This window comes from Strix aluco, chromosome 4 (assembly GCF_031877795.1).
Source record: "Strix aluco isolate bStrAlu1 chromosome 4, bStrAlu1.hap1, whole genome shotgun sequence".
NCBI classification, from domain to species: domain Eukaryota; kingdom Metazoa; phylum Chordata; class Aves; order Strigiformes; family Strigidae; genus Strix; species Strix aluco.
Window position 1 is genome coordinate 71,139,517 of NC_133934.1, and position 27,564 is coordinate 71,167,080.

Here is a 27,564-nt window from a genome sequence, read left to right on the forward strand (position 1 = left end):
TTCTAGTTGTCCTTAATATTTGAGAAAGAAAACACTTTAGAGTTTGAAGGAGAACTATTTTATCATTAATATCTTTCTCTCTGTCATGCTCCTGCTCTTAAGTCTGGAAGATTAATTTTGGCCAAGTAGTTTGCATTTATTTACTGGAATTGAGAATAATTTGTGTTGTGAACTGCATACTAGCAAATAGTTTGTAATTTTGATTCTTACTGTTAAATTTGGAAAGCCTTGAGAAGGCAATGGATATGGGGTTTTATACGAGTTTCAGCTAATGCAGTAATAATAGTATAATATTATACTGCATGCTTTATGTTGTAATGCTTCGTGTGTTAATATTGCTGTACACTAGTGCAACTGCAGATCTCTGCACTGTATAAGGCAACATGTGATGCAGGTGCACATAGGATTTTGCATTATCACTCTCTTAACATCTGTCTTATCTCATTTATTTTATTTAGAATTCAAGATGGATTTATCATATTTCGCTGGTGGAAGATGTACAACCCTAAGCAGAAACAGCACGGTAGGTTTCTCAAAAAGGTTTCAAAGTTTGAGTTTACAGGTAGCCTACAGAAAAATACTTTCTTTGAACAATCTCAGGTGTGTATTTGATTTGTTAATATGTACCTGAAGTACGTTGAATCATCAGAAGGTATGGGTTCTTTTAAGTGATTGATCTGTGTTAGTAGACTAGAACAACGCAATGAAATAAATACAGGATTTATTATTGGGGACTTGAACCCTTCTTAAGACAAACCATTTACCTTAATAGTAGTCTTCCTCTATTGAAGTTTATAATGATGATAAATAGAGGCTTCTTACGTTCTGGAAGTGATTTTTAGTTATCAAGTTTCAGTGTTGTGCTGTCAGTATTTTAGTAAAAGTGTTATTGTAGGGGATGTTCTTTAGTATTTGATAAGCTGGTGTCTTGATGACATCTGTGGCCATAGAAGTGGGGAAGTGTAAAAGATTAATTTTTTTTTCTTCCTTATCTGTGGCTGAAGAAGGACGATTAACACCAGATGCCAGAGATTAGTTGTATCTGCAGAAAACACTGCGACAAAACATAAGTAGCCTTGTGATGTGTGCTTAGTCATTTATAGGATTAGAATCTCGTTGAATGAGTCTCAGGTCCTGCCTCTCTTGACTGTTGAAGCATCACGGCTCCATTGCTAATTCAAGGAGGTCCAGAAATGGCAGCTGTCTACAGTTAAGGAGGGCACTAACTGAGAGGGTTATTGAACTTTGGAGGGCTTTTTTTTTCCCCTGTCCCCTTTGGAAGTGGTCTCTGATGGCGTGAAGCCTCTTAGACTTGTCAGCAAGCTTGTACAGCTGTTGCTTTGCCAGTACCAACTCAGCAGTGGTAGGAGTACTGCATACGTGTTATGCAAGTAAATAGGAGACACCATTCAATATAGTGATATGAATTAGGAAGAGTTGCTCTCTTCTTTTTATTGAGGCATTACTAAGCCTCTGAGGTGATATGACACAATTCAAGTTCTTTATACCATAAGAAGACTAATTCAAAAAGTGGAACCTAGTCTTAGAGTTAATTAGATTTTTTTCCAACCACAGGTTATTGTCCAACAGATTTTCACAGTCTTCCTCATCTGCTAGTTAAAACATATTTCTCTAGTGGCTCACAGAATGAAAAAATGAATTGAACCTAATGCAATAAAGATAGGTGTGTTTGTCTTTTATGGTGATATTTTTGTGTGGCAATACTTCAAGGCTTTAACCTTCTCTGCTGGCATTTAAGACTGCATAATTAGTGGACAAATAATCCAAGTAACCAAGGAGGTCAAAGGTGTATAGGTCTGACAACAAAGTAATGTGAATAAAATACTCCTTTAAATAATTACTCATTTTCCTAGGAAAAATAACCTTGCTCCCTTGACATTTTGATTATTTAGCAGAGATGCTTTTTTTAACCTTAAAGGAAAAATAAAATCTTCAATGATTCTTAGTCTATTGTAGTATACACTTCCCAATACTTTTTAATCTGATTGCAACAGAAATACCTGTACCTGACCAAATAGCAAAGGCTTCTGGTAAATTGCATCTTAAACATTTGGAAAACCTGCTGTAGGTAGACATTACGGGTGCATACCTTTGTTTCAGATCCTTCATAAAACAAAAAACCAAAGCAGAGCTGAGATTTTCCTGTAGGAAAAACACATAGGCTGAATCAGGGCTATTACCAATTTAAAAATCCCAACAGATTCTTATAAAAACACAAGCCTTAAATATTTTAATATTTTTGTTTGGAAAAAAAAAATCTTATGAAGACTTATGTATAAGCAATAACTATTAGTTTCTGAATGTTGTGCTTTTTTTGGTCTTAAGTTTTGTAACTGAAGTGCAGCATACTCCTAACAGTAATGTGAAATGTGACGTGAGTGGGATTTTGTTTTTCATAGTGGTGATAAACTTAAAGTCTTGTTAGTGTAGAAATAATGTGACCTCATTCTATCTTTTTTTCTGAGAGATATTTCAAGTATTAGAGGAGGGGTTTTTTGTACACAAATGGGAGGCTAGTGAAGGATCCTGAAATACTTGGAGATCTTAGTAGGGGAACTCCCATTTCAGGTGTCCTTGACATCACCTGTTTGGTGAAGGGCTGTACTCAATCTAGTTTTCAGTCGTAAGATTATTGATGTTAGGCACCATTGCAGTTGTATGCAAGGAGCTGAACTTCAGCATGGGGGCATCTTAAATTTTTTAAAAGCTATCTTTGTTCAAGTGTGTATGAAGCTTGTGTGTGTCTCTGACTCCTGAAGGAATGTGCTGAAGGTAATGCAGACTCATATATTCTCCACTGAACTTGTGGGAGGAGCGTGACTAGTAATTCATTCATATATTCAGAGGTTTAGAACCAGAAAGGGCTTCAATATTCATCCAGCCCAGTCATACAAGTTGTAAAGTTTTCCCTGGAAGTGAAATAAGTGACCTTTTAAAACAACTGAGTGATGACGAGTACTTTACATGTTCAATAAGTTATGCCAAAGTAAAATTGTTTTTAATGCTAGGTTTTACATATTCAATCTTTATGTAACTTCAGCTTCCAAGTTGTTACTCCTGTTGGAAAGAAAAATCCAGTGTTGTTCCACATGCCCATGGAATATATTTATGTGTTATTTGGAATATTTTTCCCTGATAACTGCTTTCTAATCCTGTGGCTTCTCAGCCTTCTTCTTGAGGAGATGGAGAATGTGGCAGTGCCTGCCAGTCATTGCTGACCTGCAGAGATCCACTGACTTTGCAAGTCTTAGGAGGATACACAAAGAAATTAAAACTGAGTGAGGAGCAGGATCGGAGATTTGTCAGAGAAGAGTGAAGATTATTAGGAAAAAGAGGGCAAACTCAGAGAAGAGTTTCCTTCACTCTGGTGTATGTGCTTTGCAAAATGCTTTATGGTGTACTCTTCACATTGAACTTCTGGTAGTCAATATATGTTTATGATCAAAGGGTAGATTACTGTAATGGATGCTAGGAAGTATTACTGTTAAACCTTTGTGTCAGAAAAAGGAAAAATGAAAAAGCTTTGTATTTTGGTTTGGGTTTGTTTTTTTTTTTTATCCACGTTCGTTCTAAAGCAAAGAGAATTATTTTGTTACCATTCTTCTGAGAAGAGGAAAACTAACCTACCAAAATTGATGCATTGTCTGCCTGCCCACTGTAATTGAAAGTAAATGTTGCTGTAAGACTTTGGTTGCACTGTAATTTAAGGATGCTTCTCATAAAGATTTAATCACAGTTCCTTGCATAAGAGGAAGTTTGAACCCAAAAAGTTTGGAAAATGATTATTGATAACCTGTCACGAAGTTGCATTTCCTGATGTGTTTCTTTGAAAGTTCCTCAATTCAACTTAGCAAGTGCAGTCTTGTTTTTCATCATGGCACTATGTATGTACTAGGCATGTCATACCAGTGTTGAAAGAACTTAATAGAAAAAGCCAAGCATGTGAGTTGTCTTCCTGCCTTGAGCGTTAAGTTAAACTGTACTGGGACTTGAGAAAGTAGGTTTTGTGCATACTTGAGAAATGAAAGTGGTTTAGGAACAGAAGTTGGAGGATTATGTTGTGAATGGGGAACACCCAGATGTCTTGGTTTAGGTGCCACAGCAGGTTGTCAGTTTTTGTATTGTAAAACTACATAGTGTAGTTTGTGAGGTACTATTTGGAGGGGGAATACAGTTTTGAGAACCAATTCCTCTCCTTTTTATTGTCAGGAGTGACTTTTTTCATGATCCTGTTAGGTTTTATTTAGTGGGTATATTTATGTTGAATTGTTTGGGTAGGTGTGATACAACCATTTGAATAAATAATAAATAAATAATACATCTTGATTAAACTCTGTAGGAAGCAAATGTCAAAACCTTGGCTACATTAGTCACCCTGATTCCAACAAATGTTGATAAAACTTAAGTATTTTGCTATCAACCTGGTATTTAGTTTTACATGACCTACATATATGCTTCTTTGAATCATTGAAAAATAGGATATTCAGATGCGCTTGTCTATTTTTCCTTGCCTTTTTTTCTTTTTTTTTTTTCCAGAAGTGTCTTAGGCAACGAAATTGGTGTGTGGAGGTCAAATCTTATTTTCGTTATTAGGAAAAGAGATAGTTGTCTCTTTAAATCCCCTTTGAAGAAATGAATTACTACATATTATGTCATTTAGTTAATGAAGTCTAATGCTTGCCTCCAGGAATTGAAAAATTACATTTATTTGTGTTCTTGATGATACTGAGATCTCTCAAGTGAACACTTGCGTATCCCAGTCTTTGTCCGTGTCATCCTTTGCCTGTATCTTATTGATGCAAGTTAACATTACCAACAAACAGATTTGATAGTGCTTTCATGAAAACAGGAAGGAACTGAAACTGGCTCATTAACTTTTCTTTGTCTCCTGTTCAAGAAAACTGTGATGTCAGTGCTTTTTGAAGACTTATTATACATCTACTTTTTTTTATAATGATATGGAAATTTGTGGTAATTTAGGTGTGAGGGATAAAAGGTGGGTTGGTGGTGTTGGGACAGAGTGTTGTATAGATGTGTAACATTAAGGGACAGATGAGTTTGTTAGAAAAGAGGGTGCATGTAATAAAGTGGGTATCTCTAAACTTTGGCTCTTGGGCAGCTGCATTTCTTCTCTTGACCCTGACCACAACAGCAGCTGTGTTCACTCTGACTTTTTAATTTTTAGTGTCTGTGGGAACTGTTGCCTTCAGTTTCAACCCCCTGAGTTGCAGATTGGGGACTGCTGTAATAACCGTTGATGCTTCAGCTTCCTAAAGTCTGTTTGACTTAGAAAGATCAGATCAGGTTTCAGAGCGGCTCAGGTCTCTCGAGTGAATGTGTAACGGGCACTCTTTCAACTGGGTAATTAGGGGGAAATTGTGCAAGCTTTTTCCTCACATTAACTCCATAATTAGGTCATACTATCTAAGGCAAAAGTATGTCAAAGTATGTCACCAGCAGCTCTGTATGCAATCAGCGGATAAACTAGTTTTTAAGTGTCAGAGTCAAGCTGATATTACAGTTAACATTTTAAACTTGTGAAAATATTGACCAGTTGTGCAAAATGAGTACGCTTCTTGTTAGTTCTGCATATTGATGTTTTTTGTTTCTCTGTAAAAGAAAGCTTTTTCCCAGTTCAGGACTGCTGTACTATAGAGCTTGGGTAGAAAACCATTTGGGTTTTGAGACTGAATTGATCTCAAGTACTGATATCTGTGCTAAAAAGCAGTTGTCACTGAGGCTTCTGTGCTGTGCATCAAGACTGATTTATGTTTGTTTGTTTTTATATATGAGACTGAATGAACCTCATTTACCATTTTGTGCAGGTCCTGCCTGGATTTATTTTTGGGTTGTGACCTAAGGGTGAAATGCCTTTCAGGTTTTATATTTTGTGTGCAACTGTCTTATTTGCCAAGTTTTACTGATTTGCTTGGAACAGTTGTAATTATTTTGTGGAGATTTTTACTGCTTTTTCAGTATGTACTTCAGCAGCTGTTCATTACTGCGTAGATTGTTTTTGCAGCATGTGCATATTTGAAAAACTGTAAATATTGCAAGGGATGTTGGAATAGATTTAGAAATTCTTTTCCTACTATTTGTTTAGATCCAAAGGCAGAAACACGACTGTATATTATGGTGAATGACTTTGAATTTCATGTGTACAACCGTTCTGAGCTTTATGGACAACTTCAAGAGCTATTTGGTTTGGATCCCACAATAATTCCAGCGAAGAAAGATGATGAAAAAGCACAAGTAAACGGGAGGCAGAGAACACATACCAATCTTGAAAGGTAAATTATTATTCGTTTTGCTCTTTTGTTGATGCTTTGTTCTGCAAAGTGCTGAACTAATTGGGTAATGTTTTGTTAACATATGCTCTGGAGGCCAAATGGTTGAAGCACAGCTGAGAGAGAAATTGCACTGACAAGCCTGACAGTCTAAATCTTTCTCCTTTCCTCAGACTTCCTACCATAATAGTTAAAAAACACAACCAACCAAACCAAACACTTTTTGTTTAATGATCAGAGACAGGTTGAAAAATCTATTTGAAGCACAATGTGGAGAGGCAGCATGTGTTGAAGAGGATTATGCTTGCAGAATAATAATGGTATTGCTCCGTAGAAGTAATAGCTGCTCAAGGCATTGAATAGACAAAATGTGAGGATCTGTGTGGTGTTGAGAGGACTTTCTGGGTTTTGAGCTTTAAACTTGGGCTGATTTCACATGTTGTCTTTTTAGGGGTGTGTGTTTGTGTATAGCTACACAAACTTATTTTCTTATTTTATTCCTTGTTTTGGCATACCCTAGAAAACATGGTGTATGTCTATAAGGAGTTCTACCACATGGCTTATGTGTAGCAGAGTCAGGTATTCAACAATAAGCCTCTCTTTGGGCAGAATCACAGCAGACTGATTTATTGGCAGGAGCAGGGAAGATCAAATAAGACTTGAGTCTTCCACTGCTGCTGGCCAGGCCAGTACATGTTACTGAATTACATAGTGGGCAGCTGCTGGATGCTGTGGCAGTCCTGAGTTTGGGTAAGGGCTGTGCCTCCAAGCCAGGGTCTTCATGTTTTCCTCTTGTACCCTTAGTGACAGGTGCAGGAAGGACTTCTGCCTTTGAGGAGCATGTGTCTTGGGAAATGAAAACTCCCACACCAAAGACCTAAAAGGATTGGTTTAGGAATATTTAGAACAGACCAAGTTACCCTGAGGAAGATTTATTTAACTGTTGCTCTGTGTTAAACACAGCACGCTCCTTTTCTGCCTGTGTCAGCTCCGTATACCAGCACCCAAGGTGTAGTTGTGTACGCTTCCTGCTGTTCTTCCAGGCTCTGGAGGAGTTGCAGTAGACTGCTAGCAGGTCCCTTACAGGAGAGACCCCTTTGAGAATGAGTGTTCCCTGAGAGCTGTGCACTGAAAACCCCTAGAAGAAAAGGTTGGTTAGTTTTTCTGCAGAAAACACAAAAGAATAAACCCTATTTTTTCCCATAGTGTTAAAGTAAAAACAGAATCTCAAGACCCTTCTTCATCATGGAGATCGCTTATTCCAGTCATTAAAGTCAATGTGAGCACGGTAAGTGAAAAGACCCTGATAATGAAAATATTTAGCAGTACATGCTTAAAAATCAGGCTTGCCGTTCATTTTTCTTATACAGTCTTTTTGGGTTTTTGTTCTCCTTCATGATTTTAAAAAGTTTTAAAATGACACCACCAGCAGTCACAAATCCTGCTGGTGCTGATGGAAGCATGGTTATGTTCTCTGTTTTGGGAAATACTTACGTCTTAGAGTCGTAATGAATTCAGGAATATCACCCATTAATTAATCTAGGTAATGGGTGTTGTACAATGTGTGGTGTGTTGGGTTTCTGTGAGTTGTTTGGGGTTGTTTTTTGTTCTTTTTTCTTCCCGGCATTTTTTAATAGGTATATTTGGACACATTCCTTAAAAGTTGATGTTGCTTCCCAAAAAACCCAGGAAAACTGTTATTGAGGTGACAGCAGATAGAATATTGAGAGTTTAATGTACAAGGTAGTATTTTTATATATGCATAGATTATGGCCAGGATTTTTGTCCACTGTCTTTATTTGCATATGGCTGGTTAAACTACATTATTATAGGTAAATATATACATATATATATATGTAAAAGAGCAGTGTATAACGAATAATTGGGGTTTCTTTTTGATTTAGGGTCGCTTGGCATTTGGGAATCATTATCAGCCACAAACACTTTGTATTAACTTTGATGATGCTTTTCTGACATATACCACAAAACCACCTTCAAGCCACCTTGACCAGTTTATGCACATCGTGAAGGGAAAACTGGAAAATGTTAGAGTCATGCTGGTTCCAAGTCCAAGATATGTTGGTCTTCAAAACGATGAGTAAGTTTTGGGTTTTTTTGTTTCCATGTTATTCTATTATTTATTTTAAGAAAAAGAAGCAAAATAATGTTGTTTGTGTTTCTGTGACTTAATTTTACTTCGTGTGTTTAGGCAGTTGGCATTTTTACCACTCTGAAGGTTTTAAATGTTGGATCTTTGAAACTATTTTATTTATGGAGAAAAGTACTGGTTTTCTATCTCACTGCAGATTTTTTTGGGGGAGTGTGTGTTCTGCTCTGTGATTAATATCTGGCATTCAACTTTTATTTTCCTTCACTCAGGTACTACAGGTGTACACGGGCTTTGACAGCACTAAATTTCTAGGATAAATGCAAGTTTTAAGGTGTTGACTTCTGTAGAGCTGATTCACGTATGGCTTGGAAAATATTTTTTAAAAATGGGCAAAAGCTGTGCAGTATTTGATGTAGTAGAAATCATATTATCTTTTGAAGACAGAGTGCTGATCCTTTTACCTCTGTGCATTCCACATAAAAGTGAGGTTATGCAGCTTTAAAAAACTGAATGGTCAATGAAAAGTCAAACAAAAGAAAGTGTGCTTGCATGAAATGATTTGACCCTAGCCTTCTCATTTTATTACACTTTAACCAGCAAGACATTTATGTGCATAATATATTAACAGTCTTCATCGCTGTGGTATGAACATCATAGACAGAATTTTCTGCATTATCTTATTCAATGCTTACAATGTTATATATTCAACAGATAATTGGGACAAAACTGTTAAATTTCAAAGTCTTTCACAGACATTAATTACTCAACGAAAAATAAATAACGTATACTATCCTTGGACAATTGTGTGCATGAGTTTATGTAAAATGTTTAAACCTATTCTATACCTCCTAAGGAACGATATCCAGAGAATGAATTATGATGTTTGGAAATGAACTTGTACATCATTTGTCTGGACCTTAACTGGCTTTGCATCAGCCAAATACTGCCGTCTATAATATGCCTTTATATGTTTTCAAATAACATTCTGTGGATGTGTACAGAATCGTACTCTTCCAACATGACGACAAAGGAAATTTCTACAATTAATACTGAAAACAAACAAGATTAAAACAAAATAGGATTAAGATACTCAAACTATTAGCTTTTTCTCCTGCTTCCGCTAAGTATTTTCTTTTTATGCTGTTACCATCCCTACAGCTCCTGATGGCTGAAGGATGGCATGTATGCAGAAAACGTGCCCTAATTTACTTAGTAGATTCAACAACTGACCCAGTTCACTGGAAACTGGGAATGTTTGAATGTTTAGAACCTACCCTCTCATGCTGCTTTGGCTTAAAAATTAAGCTGAGTGTCTTAACTTTCAGAAATTTCTGCAGGTAATGCAATGCATATATTAAAACAAGCTAAGTGACTTGATGAAATTTGTAACAGACTGACTAATTGGTGCAAACATCAAAAACCCACCTTGAAAAGTGTCATATTATATTGCAAACAGACATCTCAACACCTCCATCACTTTTTGCAACTAAATCCTCCAAAACCCAAGAAAAAAAAATTGTGCTAGAAAAAGCAGATTAAAGCAGATCAAGTTTGGAGAGCTGTGACTAAGTCAGCAGGCTCAAAGTGGAAGTTTAGGTTAGATATTAGAAAATACTTTCTAATGATGATGATGATCTCATTATCATTCATTGCTATTATCTAATTTGCTTTTTCAAATGGCCTGTGGTGGGGTTTCTAAGGTTTTGCCACCTCCATCAACTAAGTCCAGCAAGGTGTAACAGTTCCTGCTGAGGGTGGGTTACGCGGCCTCACTAGGTACCTTCCTCTCCCATTTTCTGCCGAGGTAGTTTCATGTGCACTTTAAGCTGAGAATGCAGCTAAAAGAAGCAGTACTGTTGTCTTTTTTGCATGGCTGTGCAGTGAACACTGATCATGGAATTCATCCCTATTAAGAAAAATATATGTTGGTCTTAAATCTAAATCTGTTCTGCTGCTGGCTTCAGCACCTGTTTGTTATCACCTAACCTATGACCATCTTAGGACTGGCATAAGGAAAGCTACTGCTTTGCTTGGCTGTTGTGTTGGGTTTGCTATGGCCTGTGATGCTTTGATAATCTAAAACTATAAGCTGTTTGTCATCTATATATTTTCATATTATTCTTAAAAAGGAAATCAAAGAACTAGTGACAACACATGATGATACAGAAGAGAACTTTCCTCTGTGGAAAAAACCCACACTGAACAGGCAAAAAGTTTTATACCAGTGTAGTGAGTTCAGAGACATCAGAACAAGTGCGAAAGAGAAGTGTTTAATGGAATATGCAGACACAGTAAAGATGCACACTAAAAGAATTGGAGGGAAAGGACTGAGGAAGATGGTTAGCTACCACATGGGGTTCTGGTGCTATTATTTTTTCTCCCTCCACTTCCACTTAGTGTGAGACATCATAGTTTTCCTCCAGAAAGTGGAGTATGGCAAAGGTGATGAGGATGACATGGCAGTCAGTGGGTGTTTGACAGGAGGGTTTGGCCATTCTGTCAGCTCCTAAACTTTTCCTGTAGATATTTCTCTGTTTCCTACAGCTGTAGAAGTTGAGTCAAATTGTCCATCTTGAAGAAGGCTTAGCTCAAAGACTCTTTGTCATTCTGTTTAAGATAGTGGTTTAGATTAAAACAAAATTATTAATTATTCTAAGTCAGTATAGGTAAACGCTATTAGGAAGGCAGAAGTAAACAATTGTTAAATCTGCCCTGTGCATTCACACTTTACAGTAATGTAGTTCCTCCAGTGTATTTCTACAGGCTTAGGGAAAAGCATATATAGTGTTTCGAGACCTATGCACTCTGTGCTGTCAGAGAGGGGAATGCACTTCATGTGAAAGCACCATCGTATTCTGTATTTCAGGGTACAAAACACATACCAGCTCGAGCAGCGGAGGGTAAGTAGCTGTGGCTGGCTGACCTCCATGGTGAAGTGCTGAGCTGCTGAAATGAGATGCAGCCTTTGCCTGACAATGTGCCCCGCTGAGGGTATGGTCAGGCAGTGGCAAATGATTGTGTTGGACACAGAAGTTACTGTCAGGCTCCTAAGTTTTACAGCTGGTTATGTTATGTGAGCTCTTTACAAAGCAGTGGCTTCCTTTGAGCCCCCGTTGGTGGTACACTCAGCTTGAGAGGCTGAAGTAACTAGCTCACGGTGCGCGTTCCAGTCTTGCTGACCTGCCTGTGCCTATTGAGGAGGGTGGGCAGAATAAATAGCTCTTTCCATGAGCTACTATTTATGTATCTCTAAATGCTTTCCTTCCCACTTCTATTCCTGAACCACTAAACAATTTTATTTTTTTTTCACATCTTGCTCTATTTGTATCGCATTGGGGAGGCCAATTCAGTTTTGGACAGGAAAAAAAAATAATTGGAAAATTGGGAGTGCATAGAAAGTATTTCCTCTTTCACTGCTGTCGTTACTCTCAAAATAAAATTGATTTTAAGGTTCCTGCTGTGTTGCTTTTGATGAACTTCTGGCAGTACATGGGATCTGCATCTGCTGTCTTCCATATTTTCCAAGCTTTCCTGCGTTTGAGCTGTGTTAAAATGGGCAATGTGCTTCATTCACACTCTTAGACTGTGTATTTCTGTCGTTGGCATTTTCTTTTTTTGTTAAGAGGTGACAATTTATGAAAATGGCTGAAAAGTGGCAAAAACATCTTTTGCAGTAAAACCAGACTTTTCACATTATAATACTACTATAAAATGTAATATTATGTAAATTAACATGTGGTAAGACTGTAAGAAAGGGATTGTAATATACCAGTATAATAGTCTTAGGAGAAGTGGTTTGTGTATTAGTTTAATCACTTAGACCTTTTTATATTGAGGGAAATGTTAATAAGGAAGAACAGCCTTTTTTTTTTTTTTTTTTAACTAATGGTCTAATTACTGAAGATGTCTTGTCCCTTTGGTTTAGAGTGCTATTTTAGTAAAAAAACAATTAGCAGTTGAAAGAACAATATAGGACAAGGAGAAAGGAACTCTTGATGGAAAGAAACATTGAAAGTAAAACTCTGGTAGTTGGCTGTGGTTTATAATATCTGAGAAATGTCTTTGTGGAGAAGACCCTGGTATTTTCATGCTTGAGTTAACTAAACTTTTAAGTTACTTTATGTAATACTATTAATAATTACAACTAATGGTCAAGTATTTTTTGCAAATCAGAGTGGACATAGCCTAGCAGTATGACAGCTCCTTTTTTCATAGGAGACCTGAGACCAAATAGACTTGAATATTCACAGTGTTTAGTTTCAGAAGCTCATTTAGTCTGAGGTAGCAGATAGACCAGGAATCACAGTGTGATAGGGAGGGAAGGAGAGGAACAGAAGTTATAACCTGCACTTATTTAACTTACGAACAGCTGTATTTGGACAGACTTGGTGTGTCCTGGGCACTTCTGTCTATTCTATCCAACCCTTCTGGTAATGTGACAAGACTGGTGCCTGGTAGAAAAGGCAGCCTGTGGTTCTTGCAGGCGTCCTGCAGTCAGGCTGCTGGCAAGAGCAGTTTAGATGCACAGAGCTGGTGTCTTGGGATCGCATCAAACTTGAGTCTTGCCCATGAAATCTTCCTGGTCAGGTACCACATACAACTGTATCTCCACTGCTGGCTTGCTTGCTACAGATAGCATTTTGTTGATGATTCCATGGTTAAATATGTACTACTTACAAGCTGCAAGTGAACCTGACCTGTGTAATCTTTTCCATTATGCTTAATATGTTGCATTTAAAATTACTTGAATTCATATGATTAATCTCATTGCATTGCTTTTTAATCTTTACATTTGCACCCTTTTCCACTACAGACCACCAAGGCTGATGGGTGAAGGTTTTGTTGTAATGCAGTCCAATGACGTTGATATCTATTACTATATGGATGAACCAGGTACCTTCTGTTAAGTACAAAGATAAAATTTTAAGGAATTTGAAGGCTATTTGTTTAATTGTCTGGACTTGCTAGACAATTTCTTTTTTTGATGCTGAAAAATAACTATGCTCAAAGAGTTAGTATAATATTTTAGAGCAAATAAAAGCGTACATAGGTACTCTTATGAATGCTTATAAGTTAATAAGTTATTTGTTCTGCAAATGAAAAAAAATTCCACTGAAACAAATGGGAGAAAGTTCACAAGTTTCGTGTTTAGAAGGTAGTGAAATTTTGAGCTGCATTCTTTTTAATGGCTGTTGTCAACTTCTAGACTGTTTTGTGTAAGAGGCCTAGGGAATTCCATAGATGAAATAACTGTACATGTAGAAGTAACATTTTAATCCATGAGTATTTTTGTATAGATGTAGACACTCTGTCAGCAGTGCCTTCTGCAAGTCTATGTGTAACATGGAAGCAAGTTAATCTTGATATTTATTCTTGAAACAAGTTATGTTTCAAGCTGTAAACTTAAAGGATGTAAGTTTCCAAAAGTACTTCAGGAGTGGAGATGATTGATAGTCAGTACCTACTGGAGTTTTTGGGATGTTTATTTGATGCATTGATATCTGAATATTGCGGTGTCTATCTTTTTCCACTTTAAATCTAGTGTATTATACTACCGCTTTATTTTGCTGGAGGTTTTTTTGGTTTGCAAAAGCTTTTGCTCTGACTCCGCTTAAAGTATTGCCTGAATCTTGAACAAAGGTAACACGTTCAATAATGATGTATACTGGTGTAGGATAGGTGGCAATTTTTGATCATTGCTGAATGAGTGCTTGAATTTTTACTATTTTGGGTCTACTGTAGTAAGTCTTCCTTGGGGAATTCTGGGTCTACTGTAGTAAGTCTTCCTTTTTATTTACTTGCATTGTCTGTAGAAATGATTTTAACTTAATCTTTTGTGTCAAAATTTGGTTTGTAACTAGGATTTGGAACTGCATGTGGATGTGTGAAAGCCTGTACTGGTAAAAAGCATACTTAAGAGATACAACTGCTGTGTATGTCAGCATTTCAGTGGCATCAGTGAGCAGCGCTTCAGAAAATCCCAAGGATTTTTGGCCATATTCTTGCCATTCCACTGGGAGACTGCATTGAATTGTGGCTTGATATTTACTTACTGTAGTGGTCTCAAATAAAAATGACATCAGGACACTTTAATTGCCTTGTGCTTAGCAAACATTTTTCCTGCTAATTTGAAGCAGCTTCCTTTAATAATCTGTTTATTATATTATGTAATACAGGTCTTGTACCAGAGGAGACAGAGGAAAGTAATGATGGAGAAGCAAACAATGAAGACAGCAAATTACAGGATCTGCCACCATGTTGGGGTTTGGACATTGTTTGTGGAAAAGGAACAGACTTCAACTACGGGCCTTGGGCTGATAGGCAGAGGTATTACCACGATTTACAACTTTAGTTTTAATCTTTAATATCTGTTATTATTGAGAAAATGTTCTAAAGCTTCCAGTGTGCAATTGCTCAGACTTCTAATTTGTATGGGGTAAACTAGGCAGTCAAAAAGAAGTCCTGCCGCAGTGGTTTAAGATTAGTAAATTCATTGTTGTTTATCTTGTTGACCTTCCAAAGTTAGGATCACTCAGTGAATTTTTATTCTTAAATTCATAAATTATGTTCCTATATTTTGTGAACAAATTAGTTTTAGTATTTGTCAAGTGTTACATACCTAAGGGCTTAACCTTTTAATTGGTTACCTTTAGACTTGTCATGCTTCTGTTAGCTCATGGATGGGAATACACTGCATATCGGTGAGGAAAGTTTTATGAAAGTACAAATCTCGCTATGAAAATAATGAGGGGGGAATAGTTTATCCTTCTTAGGAGAATCAACTGCTTGATACGGTCTCCAAAGTATTTATTATCTAGCTATTTTAATGACAAAATATTAGGCCAGTGCTCTACTACTGTTCTTCACTTAGCCCTTGGTGTTTTGCGCGTGAGTATTTCTGGTGGAGACAATAGAATTGTTTAGGGAGTAAAGGACTATTAAGTAAAAGTGATATAATCAGGGCTTTCCCTCTTTTCCCCAATTAATTACAGATTGATACTTCTCTTGGCCTCCATTAATTCTCCTGTGAAACTGTTATCATTAACTGTCTCTTAGGAGTGTTGGGATGGCAGACCAAAGAGTAGTCATTAGATATGACAGTGTCTTAGAGAATTTAAGAGAAAATGCCAATTTCTAGAACTTTGATCAGAATATGAAGTCAGTGAATCATTAATTATATTTTTAATACTACCAAGAAAGCTCGCTCTATGATAGTTTTGCTTTTTATAAATTTAACTGGCTAGACAGAAGGCAGTTTGGTGCCTGTGCAGAGTCTGTAGAATTCATGTACCTGGGAAGAATTTTGCATTGTGCCATGGATAGAAGGTATTTTGGAAAGTGCCTGAATGTTTTAGAAGCACAGATCTGTAGGAGTTCTGTGAACTTTGTACTCTTATTTCATACAAGGGCTTCTACAAATACTGATCTTTAACACATCATGCAATAAAAACTTGGATTTCCCCAGGATTTTGACAGTGTGTGTTGTGTGGTGTTTGTGGGGGTTTTGCTGGGGTTTTTCAGCTTGTGGGGTTTTTTTTTTTGTTCGTTTGGTTTTTTTTAAACTTTTAAGCTGCTATAGTAGTCAGGTGCTGGGTGCAGGAAACCACTACCTCCTTAAAGATTTACTTCCACCCCCTTGAGACTTCACAGAATCATCTAGGTTGGAAACGACCTTGAAGATCATCTAGTCCAACCATTAACCTAGCACTGACAGATCCCAACTACACCATATCCCTCAGCGCTATGTCGACCCTACTCTTAAACACCTCCAGGGATGGGGACTCCACCACCTCCCTGGAAGAAGACTTATATAAGTTGTGCTGTCTGTGCTTTGTTGTTGTGGCTTTCCTTTCGTGTAGTTGCATGTTCAGATATAAGTCTGCAGAAATGTACGCTTCATTTCACTGCCACTCCAAGGTCCTAAAGTTTTGTATTTTGTTTATTTCTGGGCATTACATCAATTACTTATGCACAAACCGCAGCATAAACAGATTACATTTTACTATGTTTTTGTAGCAGATTTGTAAACCAAAGATTAGGAATAATAAGAAAAACACAGCTTGTTTACTGTCTGAATTAAAATATTTTTATTCTAAATCATTTATGGTCTGTCCATTTATAGCTTTTACCCAAAAGTCACTTCTTGTCATTGAAACTTTTGGAGATTACAGTGATGGGTTGGAAGGCTCCCATGATGAAGAGTTTAAACAAACATTCTTTCTTATCACATCCAGTGGTTGTCTAAAGATTCAGCTAGCTGGAAAATAATTAAGTGAACCAAATAGATGCATAAATATGTATGAATGTATATGTATTTCCTCTGTGAATAAAAACAACTCTTTTTAAATTTTTTAAATTTTTTTTTTTTCTTTCCCACTAGGGATTGCTTGTGGAAATTTTTCTTCCCACCAGATTATCAAGTTATGAAAGTCTCAGAAATTGCACAGCCTGGGAAACCAAGACAGATTCTTGCTTTTGAACTGCGGATGAATATTATTGCAGATGCCACCATTGATTTGCTTTTTACCAAAAATAGGGTAAATAGCGCAAATTTATCTGGGAAATAACTTGTCTGCTGTGATTGCACTGTGCTTTTTGGTTGTGCATATTTTTACTTGTCTTGGGTGTTTGTTATGGAACTATGGTTTTAAAAGCTAGGCAATTTTTGGTTTAGTCTTCTTATGAGCAAATCCTTCAAAGAGAAATATTGGCTGAGAGGCATTAGTATTTGTCGGTTTATTTTAAGTTTCTTTTAAGCCTTAAAGCTACAACTTAAGCCATGCCAGCTCCTACAGGCTTGGGAATTCATGATCTGGACTTCCTGTGCAATCTTCCATTACAATGAAGCTCACCATGATGAAAAGATAATTTCTTCTGATATTGGATGAATATCTAATATTACTGGAGAGATGATAGTGGGGGGGAGAAAAAGATGCGTACATGTAAGGGTTTGGATTTTTCTTTCACCTGTTGCTACTCTTACAAATGGGATATAACATGACTTCATTGTATACCTTTTTTCTTCTTTTTTTGTGACTGAAAGGGTTAGAAAGTGTAGTGTTAGAAATAGGTATTCATCTGCCCTCTCAGGCCTTGGATCAGAATATCTTATGCTGTTTCTACTAGTGGACCTAATTCAGCATTTGTTAAGCCTCAAAATGGTGTTATTTGGTATCGGTGCACATAGATATTTCATTAGTAATTTTTCTGAGGAAAGGAGAGACTTTGGTCATCGGGTGCCTTAATCCAGGTGTGGATAATGATAGTCAGAGACATAAAGTACAGTGGTTGATGCAGCGAGCCTAAAAATAATGTTTGGACTTTTTTCCTTTCTTGCAATACAGGAAACTAATGCTGTACATGTAAATGTTGGTGCAGGATCATATTTGGAGATAAATATTCCCATGACAGTAGGTGAAAATGGTGAGTTTAAGGCTAAGCTTAATTGGTTTTCCTAGTGTTTTCCCTGAACAGTTAGCTTAATTCCTATGTGTGTGAGCATCCTGTAGAGTTTTTCTTTTGTGGCTATGAGATGTATATTCTTACGTGAAGGAACAGAAAGTATTTCCTTGTACATTTCATTGCAAGATGTTAAAGCATGTACTTATTGAAATAGTTAAGTTACCTCCATGCTTTGTTTGGATTAGGAAACACAGTGCTAGACAGGGTATCATTTAACTGTGTGTGCACTGAAGCAGGTTGCAGACAAACTGTCAACTGAAAGCAGGAGGACTTCTTCAGTAGGATTACTGTAGTAGTTGAATCGTGCTGAGAAATGAGTTATAAAAACTAAGTTAGTAGTAGTTATTTAAACAAAACAAATCCCAAAATCCAAGGTGAAGTGGAGATAAATGTAAAGTTATGGGTATGTTCCTTGCATTTACTCATCTTATTGGCTGGTTTAAAGCTCTTTGCTGTTTGTTCTCTTGAATCTTTCTGGCATGTTTGAGTTTTTTATTCTGCATCTTTAACCAAGATCTCCAGAACCTGAGCATTTCCAGACCCAGGAAGAAGACTTTTGTCATCTTTCCTACATGAAGGCAGAACATGTTAAGCTCTTAATTGACAAACAGTAGAGGACAGAATTATTATAGTACTAATTTCCATCATTGTATTTCTTGATTGTTAGTGGACTGCTGAAATCACTGGTGAAAATTATTGTGTATTTGTGTAACTTTTATGTCTGAATGATTGTTTTATATCTCGTTTGCTAGGCTATTCACCTACAATTAAAGGGCAGCTTCTGCATGTTGATGCCACCAGCAGTATGCAGTACCGGACTCTCTTAGAAGCTGAAATGCTAGCTGTAAGTTTGCATTAATAAGCACAAAGCTTCAGTTTCCAGAGGATTTTTAATAAAGAACATACTTATTTGTCTGTGGAGCAGTTCTTTAGGTTGTTAAACATTACAGAAATATGCCTTTTGAATGTATTTAGCAAGACCTTAATATGTAAGTAACTTACATATACACATATAACTATGCATGTGTGTAACTTCCAGCGGCTTACATAATTTATATAGTTATGTGTTTTGAAAGCTGTGAAGGGATTGGAGTACCATTTATAAATCTCGCCTCATTCACTATGTAGCCATGTGTTCATATAAGCTTTACCTTAGTAAATGATTACACTCGTCAGCTGTGCTGCAGAATGTGAGCCTGCATAAGTACTTAAAAATACTTCAGAGTGCTTAAACTACTTGAGACAGGTTTAATACTGCATTATTATTTTGTTTGCCTAATATTTCACTTCTGCAATACTGTAATTCTGTAGATTACTTTTGTCACTGTTTTTTAAATGAATTTATTAGAGTGATGTTTTTAATGTTTAAATTTGAGTATCATATCAGTGGTTGAAAAATATTACATTCTGAGGGATTTTATCTTGAGTGTATTGTGAAAAGTGATGCTTTTAATGAAAACTTTGGTTTATAAATTGCTTGGTATATCTACTGCAACAGAAGTTCATAATACACCTTTCCAAATAAATGAATACACTATCACTTGACCTTCAAATGCAGAAAGAGAGAGAGATTAAATTATTAAGGAACTGGAGAGGCCTTCTGTTCATCCCAGCAGGAAGACAGTTTTAATTATTCAGCAGAGTACATATGTGAAAACTGCTGAGCTACAGGGTCAAGGATTGTCATCTTTTCAAGTAACTCTGATGCTTTAATATCTTGTTCACAGTTTCATATTAATGCCAGCTATCCCCGGATATGGAACATGCCACAGACATGGCAATGCGAACTTGAAGTTTATAAAGCAACCTATCATTTTATCTTTGCTCAGAAAAGCTTCTTTACAGGTAACTTCTTTACTAAATAAGTTACATATCAAATTAAATATTCCTTCTTTAAAATTTGTTTTTAGATTTTGCAAAGGTGTACAAGGTCAGGTACTCTGATTTCACATATTTAGGACAACAAATTTTTTCCGAGGACAAAGTTCTTGATGTTTTCTGTTGCCTATAAGTGTCTTAAGTACATGATATTCTTATATTTGGGTAGAGATACCAAATAATTAAATTTTCTAACATCTAAACTAAATTTGATCTGCAGTTACGTTAAGTAGTCTTAAATTTTAGTTGAATTTATTTCTGTCAGAGCTATTGATTTGTTTAATATTTGTCACCTAGGATGTTGATTTCTCTGATATCTCTCTCTTTGGCTGACTGATTTTCAACTACTTGGGCTTTAGGTTGTGTCCCTGTGGCTTACAGATGATCAGAGAGAGTAATTTGCTCCTTAGGATTTTGGCTGTGAGCAAGAATACATATGCACAAGGCAGTACAGTGTGATACAGCATCACCAAACTGTTGCTGAACATTCCAGCTGCTGTAATGGAAAGAATATAGCCCCATCAATGTGGCACTGCCTGGGCTAATTAGTCCTGCTGGGAGGAAGGATTAATTAGTGCAGGCATAGTGCCATGCTAATAAAGTTATCCTCCTAGTGAGGCCAGAGCCATTATCTGCGTAGTGCTGCAGTACGCAGCACAGTCTACTAATCTTTTCAGAGCAAACATGAATTTCTACAGCAGCACTGTTTTGCTGTGTTAGAAAATATTACTAATGTACACATTCGGAGTGGAAAACCAAAGGCAAGTTGGTAGGCCAGTGCTTTTAGGTCAGTGTGTAACTTTGCTACTGAACAAAACTATAAAACTTAATTAAACCTATAACTTTCCAACTTAAAAAGCAGGTGGGAAATGGGAAATGGATTCACCGCAAGTACTTGCCTGAGAAATGGATACTGTGTATTGTTCTCCTTGTCTTCCTTTTTCTGTAAAGGAGCAAGCAGTTAAGATTTACAATTTATGAAAAGCCAAAAACTTAAAAGAAGAAATATCTCACTTGATTGCTACTAACTTGGTTTTTATTACTTTATGTGTGTTTAGATTTGATCCAAGACTGGTCCAGTGATAGCGCACCTGATATTTTTTCATTTGTTCCTTATATGTGGAATTTCAAAGTCATGTTTCATCAATTTGAAATGATTTGGGCAGCAAATCAACACAACTGGATTGACTGTTCCACCAAACAACAAGAAAATGGTGAGATCACTTTTTTTATTTGAAAGAAGAGTACATACTACAAAAATTATGTACAAAATACAGAGTATATATATAGAGTACAAGAATCGTAAAATTTTTACTAAAAAATGTGTGTTCAGTGATAACTACCCATTTTGCTACCGTTGATGTGCATAAACCATCCTATCTGCTACTGTTGATGCATGCAAACCATCCTAAAACTCTTGTAAGTTCTAACTTTGTATAAATGCATACCTTTCTTGGGGAGAGTGCAGTTTTAGGTAATGTTTTAGCATTCATTTTTCAAGACCCTTTGAATCTTTTGATTTAGTACAACAGTTTTCAGAGAGCAGCTGTGAGGTCTTGACATATATTCAGTAAGCTAACTGAAAACATTCACTCAGGAATAAATTCTTTAAGTAATGTTGGAAAAATACCATTTGAACTCCATATAACTAGAAATGTGTTTCCTGTTCATTTGAGAATAGGCAATAATGCTGCTAATTCTAGACAAAACTAAAAGGTACATTTCAGAAAGCCAAAACTTTGTGTAATGTGCAATTTAGTTTATACATACTTCAGTGGTCTACACTGTACTAGAATCTTATAATTTCAACACAGAAAGAGGATGGATTAAAAATCATGAAGTTGTGTTCTAGTTAAAAATAAGGCTCCCTACTTCATCAGAAGCCTGAGGAACTTTTCAATGTGTGTTTTCTTGTCCAAAAACTGGTGTGTGAAGCAATAAAGCAAGTCATAAGATATTAGTTACAGTTGTTTTTATTGTCTGCTTGCAATTTCATTGTGTGAAGTACAGTGCCTTTCTATAAAGGACAAGCTGTAGGGAGTAAATACTTTCAGAATACATATGTATTCTGTACAGTGTATTTTAAATACACAGTAGTTAAAATGGCAGTTTCCTATGTCATGAGTTCGTGAATACCTTTTCATTATTTTTACTTCTATGTTTGATAATTTGTGTAAAAACAAAACAGGGAGTAATTTTGACAGATTTTTTTGTTTGTTTTTCCTCTTCTCTCACAGTTTATCTAGCAGCTTGTGGAGAAACACTGAACATTGTTTTCTCTCTGCCTTTCACTGACTTTGTTCCAACCACATGCAATACTAGATTCTCTTTAAGGGTAAGTTTTTCCCTTGCCCCTTTTGTCTTTGAAATGTGAGCTAGTTTCCCTACCTTCTTCAGTCAGGAAATTTTGAATAAACTCTTTACTGAAAGAAAAATACTCTCTTTCACTTCTGTCTCAAAGAATTTTTGTTTTAAGTAACCTAGAGGTAAATGGTTTCTGTTGCTTATATGAAGCATCCAATCACAGGCTGTTTTAATTTATATATACATATATACACACAAATATGTTTAAAAAACATATATACATGTGCTTTATACATATATGCACTCATTTAGTATGTATATTTACTATTGTACGTAGACCGTGTGTCTCTGTATGTATTTTATCAATTGGAAATCTGTTCCCATTTATTTAGAAAATGTTAAAATCTAATGTATGTTCAAAGATAAAAATCAAATACTGGAATGGGTACCCCCAATCCATTTTGGAAAGCCGTCTTCCAGACTTCTAAGAGTTTCTGTAGAATAAGTAATGATGATAAAGTGTTTTTAACAGATGCAGCTAATTCTTTGAAAGACTGTACTACTTGTCTTCCCTAAAATAGAAGCAATATACTGCTAGTAAAAATAAAAAACTAGTTGAGGTGTAGAGTAGCCTTGGGCCAGTCACTTAACTTTTGCAGTATGGCTTGAACAGCATAAGATCAGGAATCACTAAAAGCCATGACCCTGTGTTTTACAGATTGCTATGGTGTGTTGTTATGTGCAAGTTACTGGACTTGTAACTGTTGAGAACTAAGAGCTCTTGGGATTGTACTAGAAATGGGTGGGAGCTGTGGTCAGCAATCACATGTGAAAATTTAAATTTCTTACCTCACTTTGCCTGTAAAGTGAAGATAATGGTGCATATGAGCATGCAGATAGCATGAGCATTATGCATAAAGCAAATGTAAATTAACTTCTCTGTTACTAATGTTTGATTTTTAGGGAGAAGATGTTGATCTTCATTTGTATCTACCAGATTGTCATCCTAGTAAATATTCCCTTTTTATGTTGGTGAAAGATTGTCAGCCTAATAAAATAAGTCCTGAATCTTGTATTTCTGCTGAATGTCAAAGTGGTCAGAAAACGGGCAAACCCAAATGGAGGAACATTACTCAAGAGGAGTGAGTTTTATTGTGATATATATTTATGTCTTTATATTGGCTCATTGTATTTACCTACTTTGTGATGAAAGCAACCTCGTATGTTCATGGAACATATTTAATGAAACTACTGTATTTCAAATAAAATTGTCATGTTTCTTTCTGAAAGGGCTGGATGGGTTGAATGCTGGACAGTCCCAAGTGTTGTGTTTACAATTGACTACTCATGGCACCCAATTTATCCTCAGAAGGCAGATGAGCAGTTAAAACAATCCTGTAAGTATCACTACCTTTTTCTTGTTAGCATGTTTCATTTCAGGAACTGCCGTGACTTTGTTGGATCAAACTGCTTAACTTTGCAGAAATGAATTTTGAACTGCTGTTATATGTCACATGGGAAAATGCTAATCTTTAGAATGCACCAGGTTTGATTTCAGCACTGACAATATCTTGTGATGCAAAATTTCAGCACACGTCCCAGTTCCCTGTGTACAAAGAGGATACTGTCTGTAGCTCATTTCTCCTTGTCCTTAACAAAGTGGATCTCTTAAATGAGTTGCTGCATAACATAAAATATCATTTAGTATATTAAATACGAAGTACAATATCTTTGGCAGTATCATGTTCCTTAGCCTTTCTAAGCTTTTCTCCTTTGGATGTTGTGATGATGTCTTACAATTTAAATGTTTAAATACACTATATATGAGATACAACAACATTGTCTTACCTTTATGGATATGAAGCTCTTGAGATTCCATGGTAGCTAGCACTGTTGAAGTGAACCATGGCTGTCAGATATGAGGGAGGTATGCAGGAAGTTATGGGGTTGCATAAAAATCTTTCAGGTTTAGCTGCTAGAAGCAGAACCGATGAAGGAGAGGTATTAGAAGAATAATAAGGGCTAATTTGAATGGGCCTCAATCAGCAGGTGTTAGAAGACATGCTAGATAGCGTTTTTAGGTTTTGAGTTCCAACAACTCAAATCTAAAAGAACTCAAATTTTAGAGGACGAAGCAGAAAAAGTAAGATTCATCTTGCAGATGTTCATTAAGTACTCTTGTGAGATTGTCAGCTCATGTCAAATGTGCATACTTCAAATTTGAAAACATTTACTTGTAACTGTAGCAATTGAACCTGCATTTGAAAGTTTGTACATACACAGGTAATCTCATCTACATGTTCCTTCAATGAATAATCCAGCACAGTCCAGCTCACTTCTAATCTGTGATGCTGATAGAACGTGTCTGTTATAGTAGCACCATCTGTATTTTATTTTGAGTCAAATGATAGAACTCTTTAAGTCTCCAAGAAACACATATGTTGCATTACAGGAGATGCAGCTTCCAAAAAAGTGGTCATCTCACTGTGGCATTTAGCTAATTTATAACACATAACATAATGCAAGCACTGAGCAAGCACTGTAGACAATAATGGTAAGTTAAAGCCTTGAAGGTTTTCTGGCTACAGGTGTGTATTCGCTGTAGTTCTCTATGTGCCAGTTCTTCCAGTTAAACTGGCACCTGAAATCTTACTCCATCTGGAGCATCAATTTTATATGGTTTTCCCATAGAGTTCTTTACGTCCCAGCCAATCGCTTTACATCCCCAAAGCACCTTCAGTTATCACTTGTTTCTCATCACTGTTCCTCACTTGAAAAAGACAAAGCTTTTTCTTCTCCCTACCACAAAATAGAAAGAAGGAGTAGGAAATAAGATTTGAATTTCTAAACTGGTTTGTGACTAATGTAATTAAGTTGTTTGAGAGTAAATTTGGCCTACAGAGCTACTAGTTCAGAATAGGTTTTTAATACAACTTTTGCAATTTTCCTGTTTATTCACTTTTGTTTATTCTTCAGTAGCTGTGTGGTTGTGGGAAATCTGCTACACTGAAATGAAAGCATGTCTTTATTTAACTTGAAAAGCAAGATAAATAAATGGAGGTTTTTGGGGGGACTTGAAAGATTGTTTTTCTCTTGCATAATTAACATTGACTAAAATATTCTCTATTTTCCTGTCTTCTCATAGTTACTAGATATGAGAAACCAGTTCTGTAGCATAATTATACAATGTGAATTAGAAGGCTGCTAAAAGTTGTATATTTAATACACATTCATATTTGCAGAATTTTGTCCATCAGAAGCCTAACTTGTAATGACAATCTATTTTCTTCTTTATTTTGCTCCAAAGTGTCAGAAATGGAAGAAACAATGTTATCTGTGCTAAGGCCATCTCAGAAAACAGCCGACAGTGTGATTTCATCTCCCACAGCATCAACCCGCCTTCCCCTTGACCCTTCAGAGCTGCCCCCAGATAAGCTCCATGTGGAACTGGAACTCTCCCCAGATTCCCAGATAACCCTGTATGGACCCCTACTCAAAGCATTTCTGTCCATAAAGGTAAGCATAGGAACACAACTCGTAAAATTCATGGATGGCCACAGGTAGGAAAGGGAAATAATTAATTTGAAATGGAAAACTATAATTCTGCAGAATATGTGAATTTAGATGAAAACTTTTGGTAAGTACTAGTTTGGAATGACTTTGGTGATATGGCTTAGCTGGGGTGAATTCAGTTGGCACAGGCTTATGAGAAGATTTCCTCTCTATATACATGTAGACTCACATCAGCATCATTTTCCTTTCAAGGAATAATATAGGCACTGGACTTCGTGTGCAGAAAGTCTCTTCTTTGACTTTTGCAGTAGTAAGAAAAAAATGTTTTAAAATTCCATGATTATGACTAGAGCTTATATTAACAACCACTTGTATGCAAAGATAGCTCAGACCCCATGGTTTCAGTGCATTTTAAGTTCTGCAGAGTGTCCTAATTTGTTTTTGTTTTAATTAGATTCTGTGAGATTTCTGCAGTTAGGAACATGGAGGGGAAGGGGGAGGGACATGAGATTAAGTTTAATTTTAAAAGCTACTTCAATCAACATTGAAGAATTTTTCATCCTTTTCTTGATGTTCATCTATTATGCTTTAAAATGTTTGTTTGTGTTGCTTATGTTGTGTCCTCTTCCATTACTGATCTCCAGGGTGGCTAGAAACAGTTTAATTTCTTCTGATCTCCCTCACCCTGCCTTGTTGTGACAAAAGCAGAGGTGATTGAACGTGTTGCTTCTATTTAATTAGCAGTGAAATGCTTGGGTTTTGGTTGGTTTTTGTGGATGGTTGGGTTTTTTTGTGGGTGCGTTCTTGTTTGGTTGGTTTGGTTTTTTTTAAAGGTCTGGTTTAGCCTACACAGATCTAGGCTAAGGTAATGCTTCTGAAGGCTTTCATTTTGGGTCAGAGGATGAGGAATTTTCTGAGACAGGTGATGAGTATCAGAACTTACACTGAAACAGTAGTTTTTATGAATTTATATAAGATATTGCACATAAGCATTGAATAGCAGAAAATATTAAGGTTTTGTACAGTATAAGACTTACAGAAATGCTCATTGTTTTTTCATGTTACCACTAAAGTAAATAGGTTTAAAATTAGGCCAGTATTGCGTCTTGAAGACTTCATTTCTTTTGATATAGAGGAAGTGCACCCATCTTTGAATTGTTTATTGAGCTCCTCTTCTGGAGCCCATAAATTCATGAGATGGTTCTGTCTTTTCAAGCAAAGCAGCACTTCTTCAGTGCTCTTTGCCTCTGGAGGTATATGTAAACAGTGCTATGCTAGGTCCCTTGATTCTATCATGATTTAATTTTTTTAGGTGCAGATTTCTCAGAGTACATCTAGCTTTTATCTTCTAAATCTCAAGAGAAAATTTAGATGAATAGCTCATTTCTAAAAATACACATTTATTGTTCTTTTTAGTATTTTTGTGGCTGTGTTTACCTCTTTTTGTCCAGCTGTGCTGGCAGAATCTCTTAATAGATTTCTACGGGTTTTATTTATGCTTGTTTTCCTGACTTGTGGTTGAATTGTTGTGCTCAGTTTGTTTTCACTGATCTTTTTTAATACATGCAGGAGAGATTCCTGGACATGCGTTGTTCATGCAGTTTTGTGAAGCCTTCTATTCTTGGAAGATAGTTTTTTGGTGTAGTGCACTGTGTTCCTTACTGAAGGGTTTACTGTTGGGGAACGAATGATTTATAGGTCCTTGCATCTCCAGCAGAAGGTACCAGGAGTAAGTTACTGGAGTTTGTAGCACCCTCTGCTGGGTCTGCCTTATAAAAATGTTTCAAGATCTGTAATTGTAACATCGACCTTTGTCTTTTCCCCTTGTTAAAAAGCAAAGCAGATTAACTTTGCTTAACTTTTGAGGGCTTTTTGGTTTAGGTGCAGAGCAGTGCTTAATTCATACGCGTTAACACCAAAAATACTTCAGAGACTCAGTACAAGATGGTAAAATAATATGTCCACAGGAGTTGTTATTTCAAGGCTGAT

At 36.3% G+C, this 27,564-nt stretch overlaps 1 protein-coding gene across 11 annotated transcripts in view; it reads left to right on the forward strand.

Annotated features, from left to right (window-relative positions):
* BLTP1 (bridge-like lipid transfer protein family member 1) overlaps positions 1-27,564 on the forward strand; it is a 124,150-nt gene that overhangs the window by 13,814 nt on the left and 82,772 nt on the right. For all 11 annotated transcript variants that reach the window (XM_074823594.1, XM_074823596.1, XM_074823602.1 and 8 more), the window contains exons 5-19: positions 459-523; positions 6,125-6,311; positions 7,515-7,596; positions 8,213-8,406; positions 13,232-13,311; positions 14,595-14,745; positions 16,799-16,955; positions 17,763-17,841; positions 18,633-18,724; positions 19,608-19,725; positions 20,817-20,972; positions 21,996-22,093; positions 23,026-23,204; positions 23,353-23,459; positions 25,370-25,578. In XM_074823594.1, coding sequence (XP_074679695.1) covers positions 459-523; positions 6,125-6,311; positions 7,515-7,596; positions 8,213-8,406; positions 13,232-13,311; positions 14,595-14,745; positions 16,799-16,955; positions 17,763-17,841; positions 18,633-18,724; positions 19,608-19,725; positions 20,817-20,972; positions 21,996-22,093; positions 23,026-23,204; positions 23,353-23,459; positions 25,370-25,578 — 1,954 coding nt within the window. The remainder of the gene's footprint in view (positions 1-458; positions 524-6,124; positions 6,312-7,514; positions 7,597-8,212; positions 8,407-13,231; positions 13,312-14,594; positions 14,746-16,798; positions 16,956-17,762; positions 17,842-18,632; positions 18,725-19,607; positions 19,726-20,816; positions 20,973-21,995; positions 22,094-23,025; positions 23,205-23,352; positions 23,460-25,369; positions 25,579-27,564) is intronic.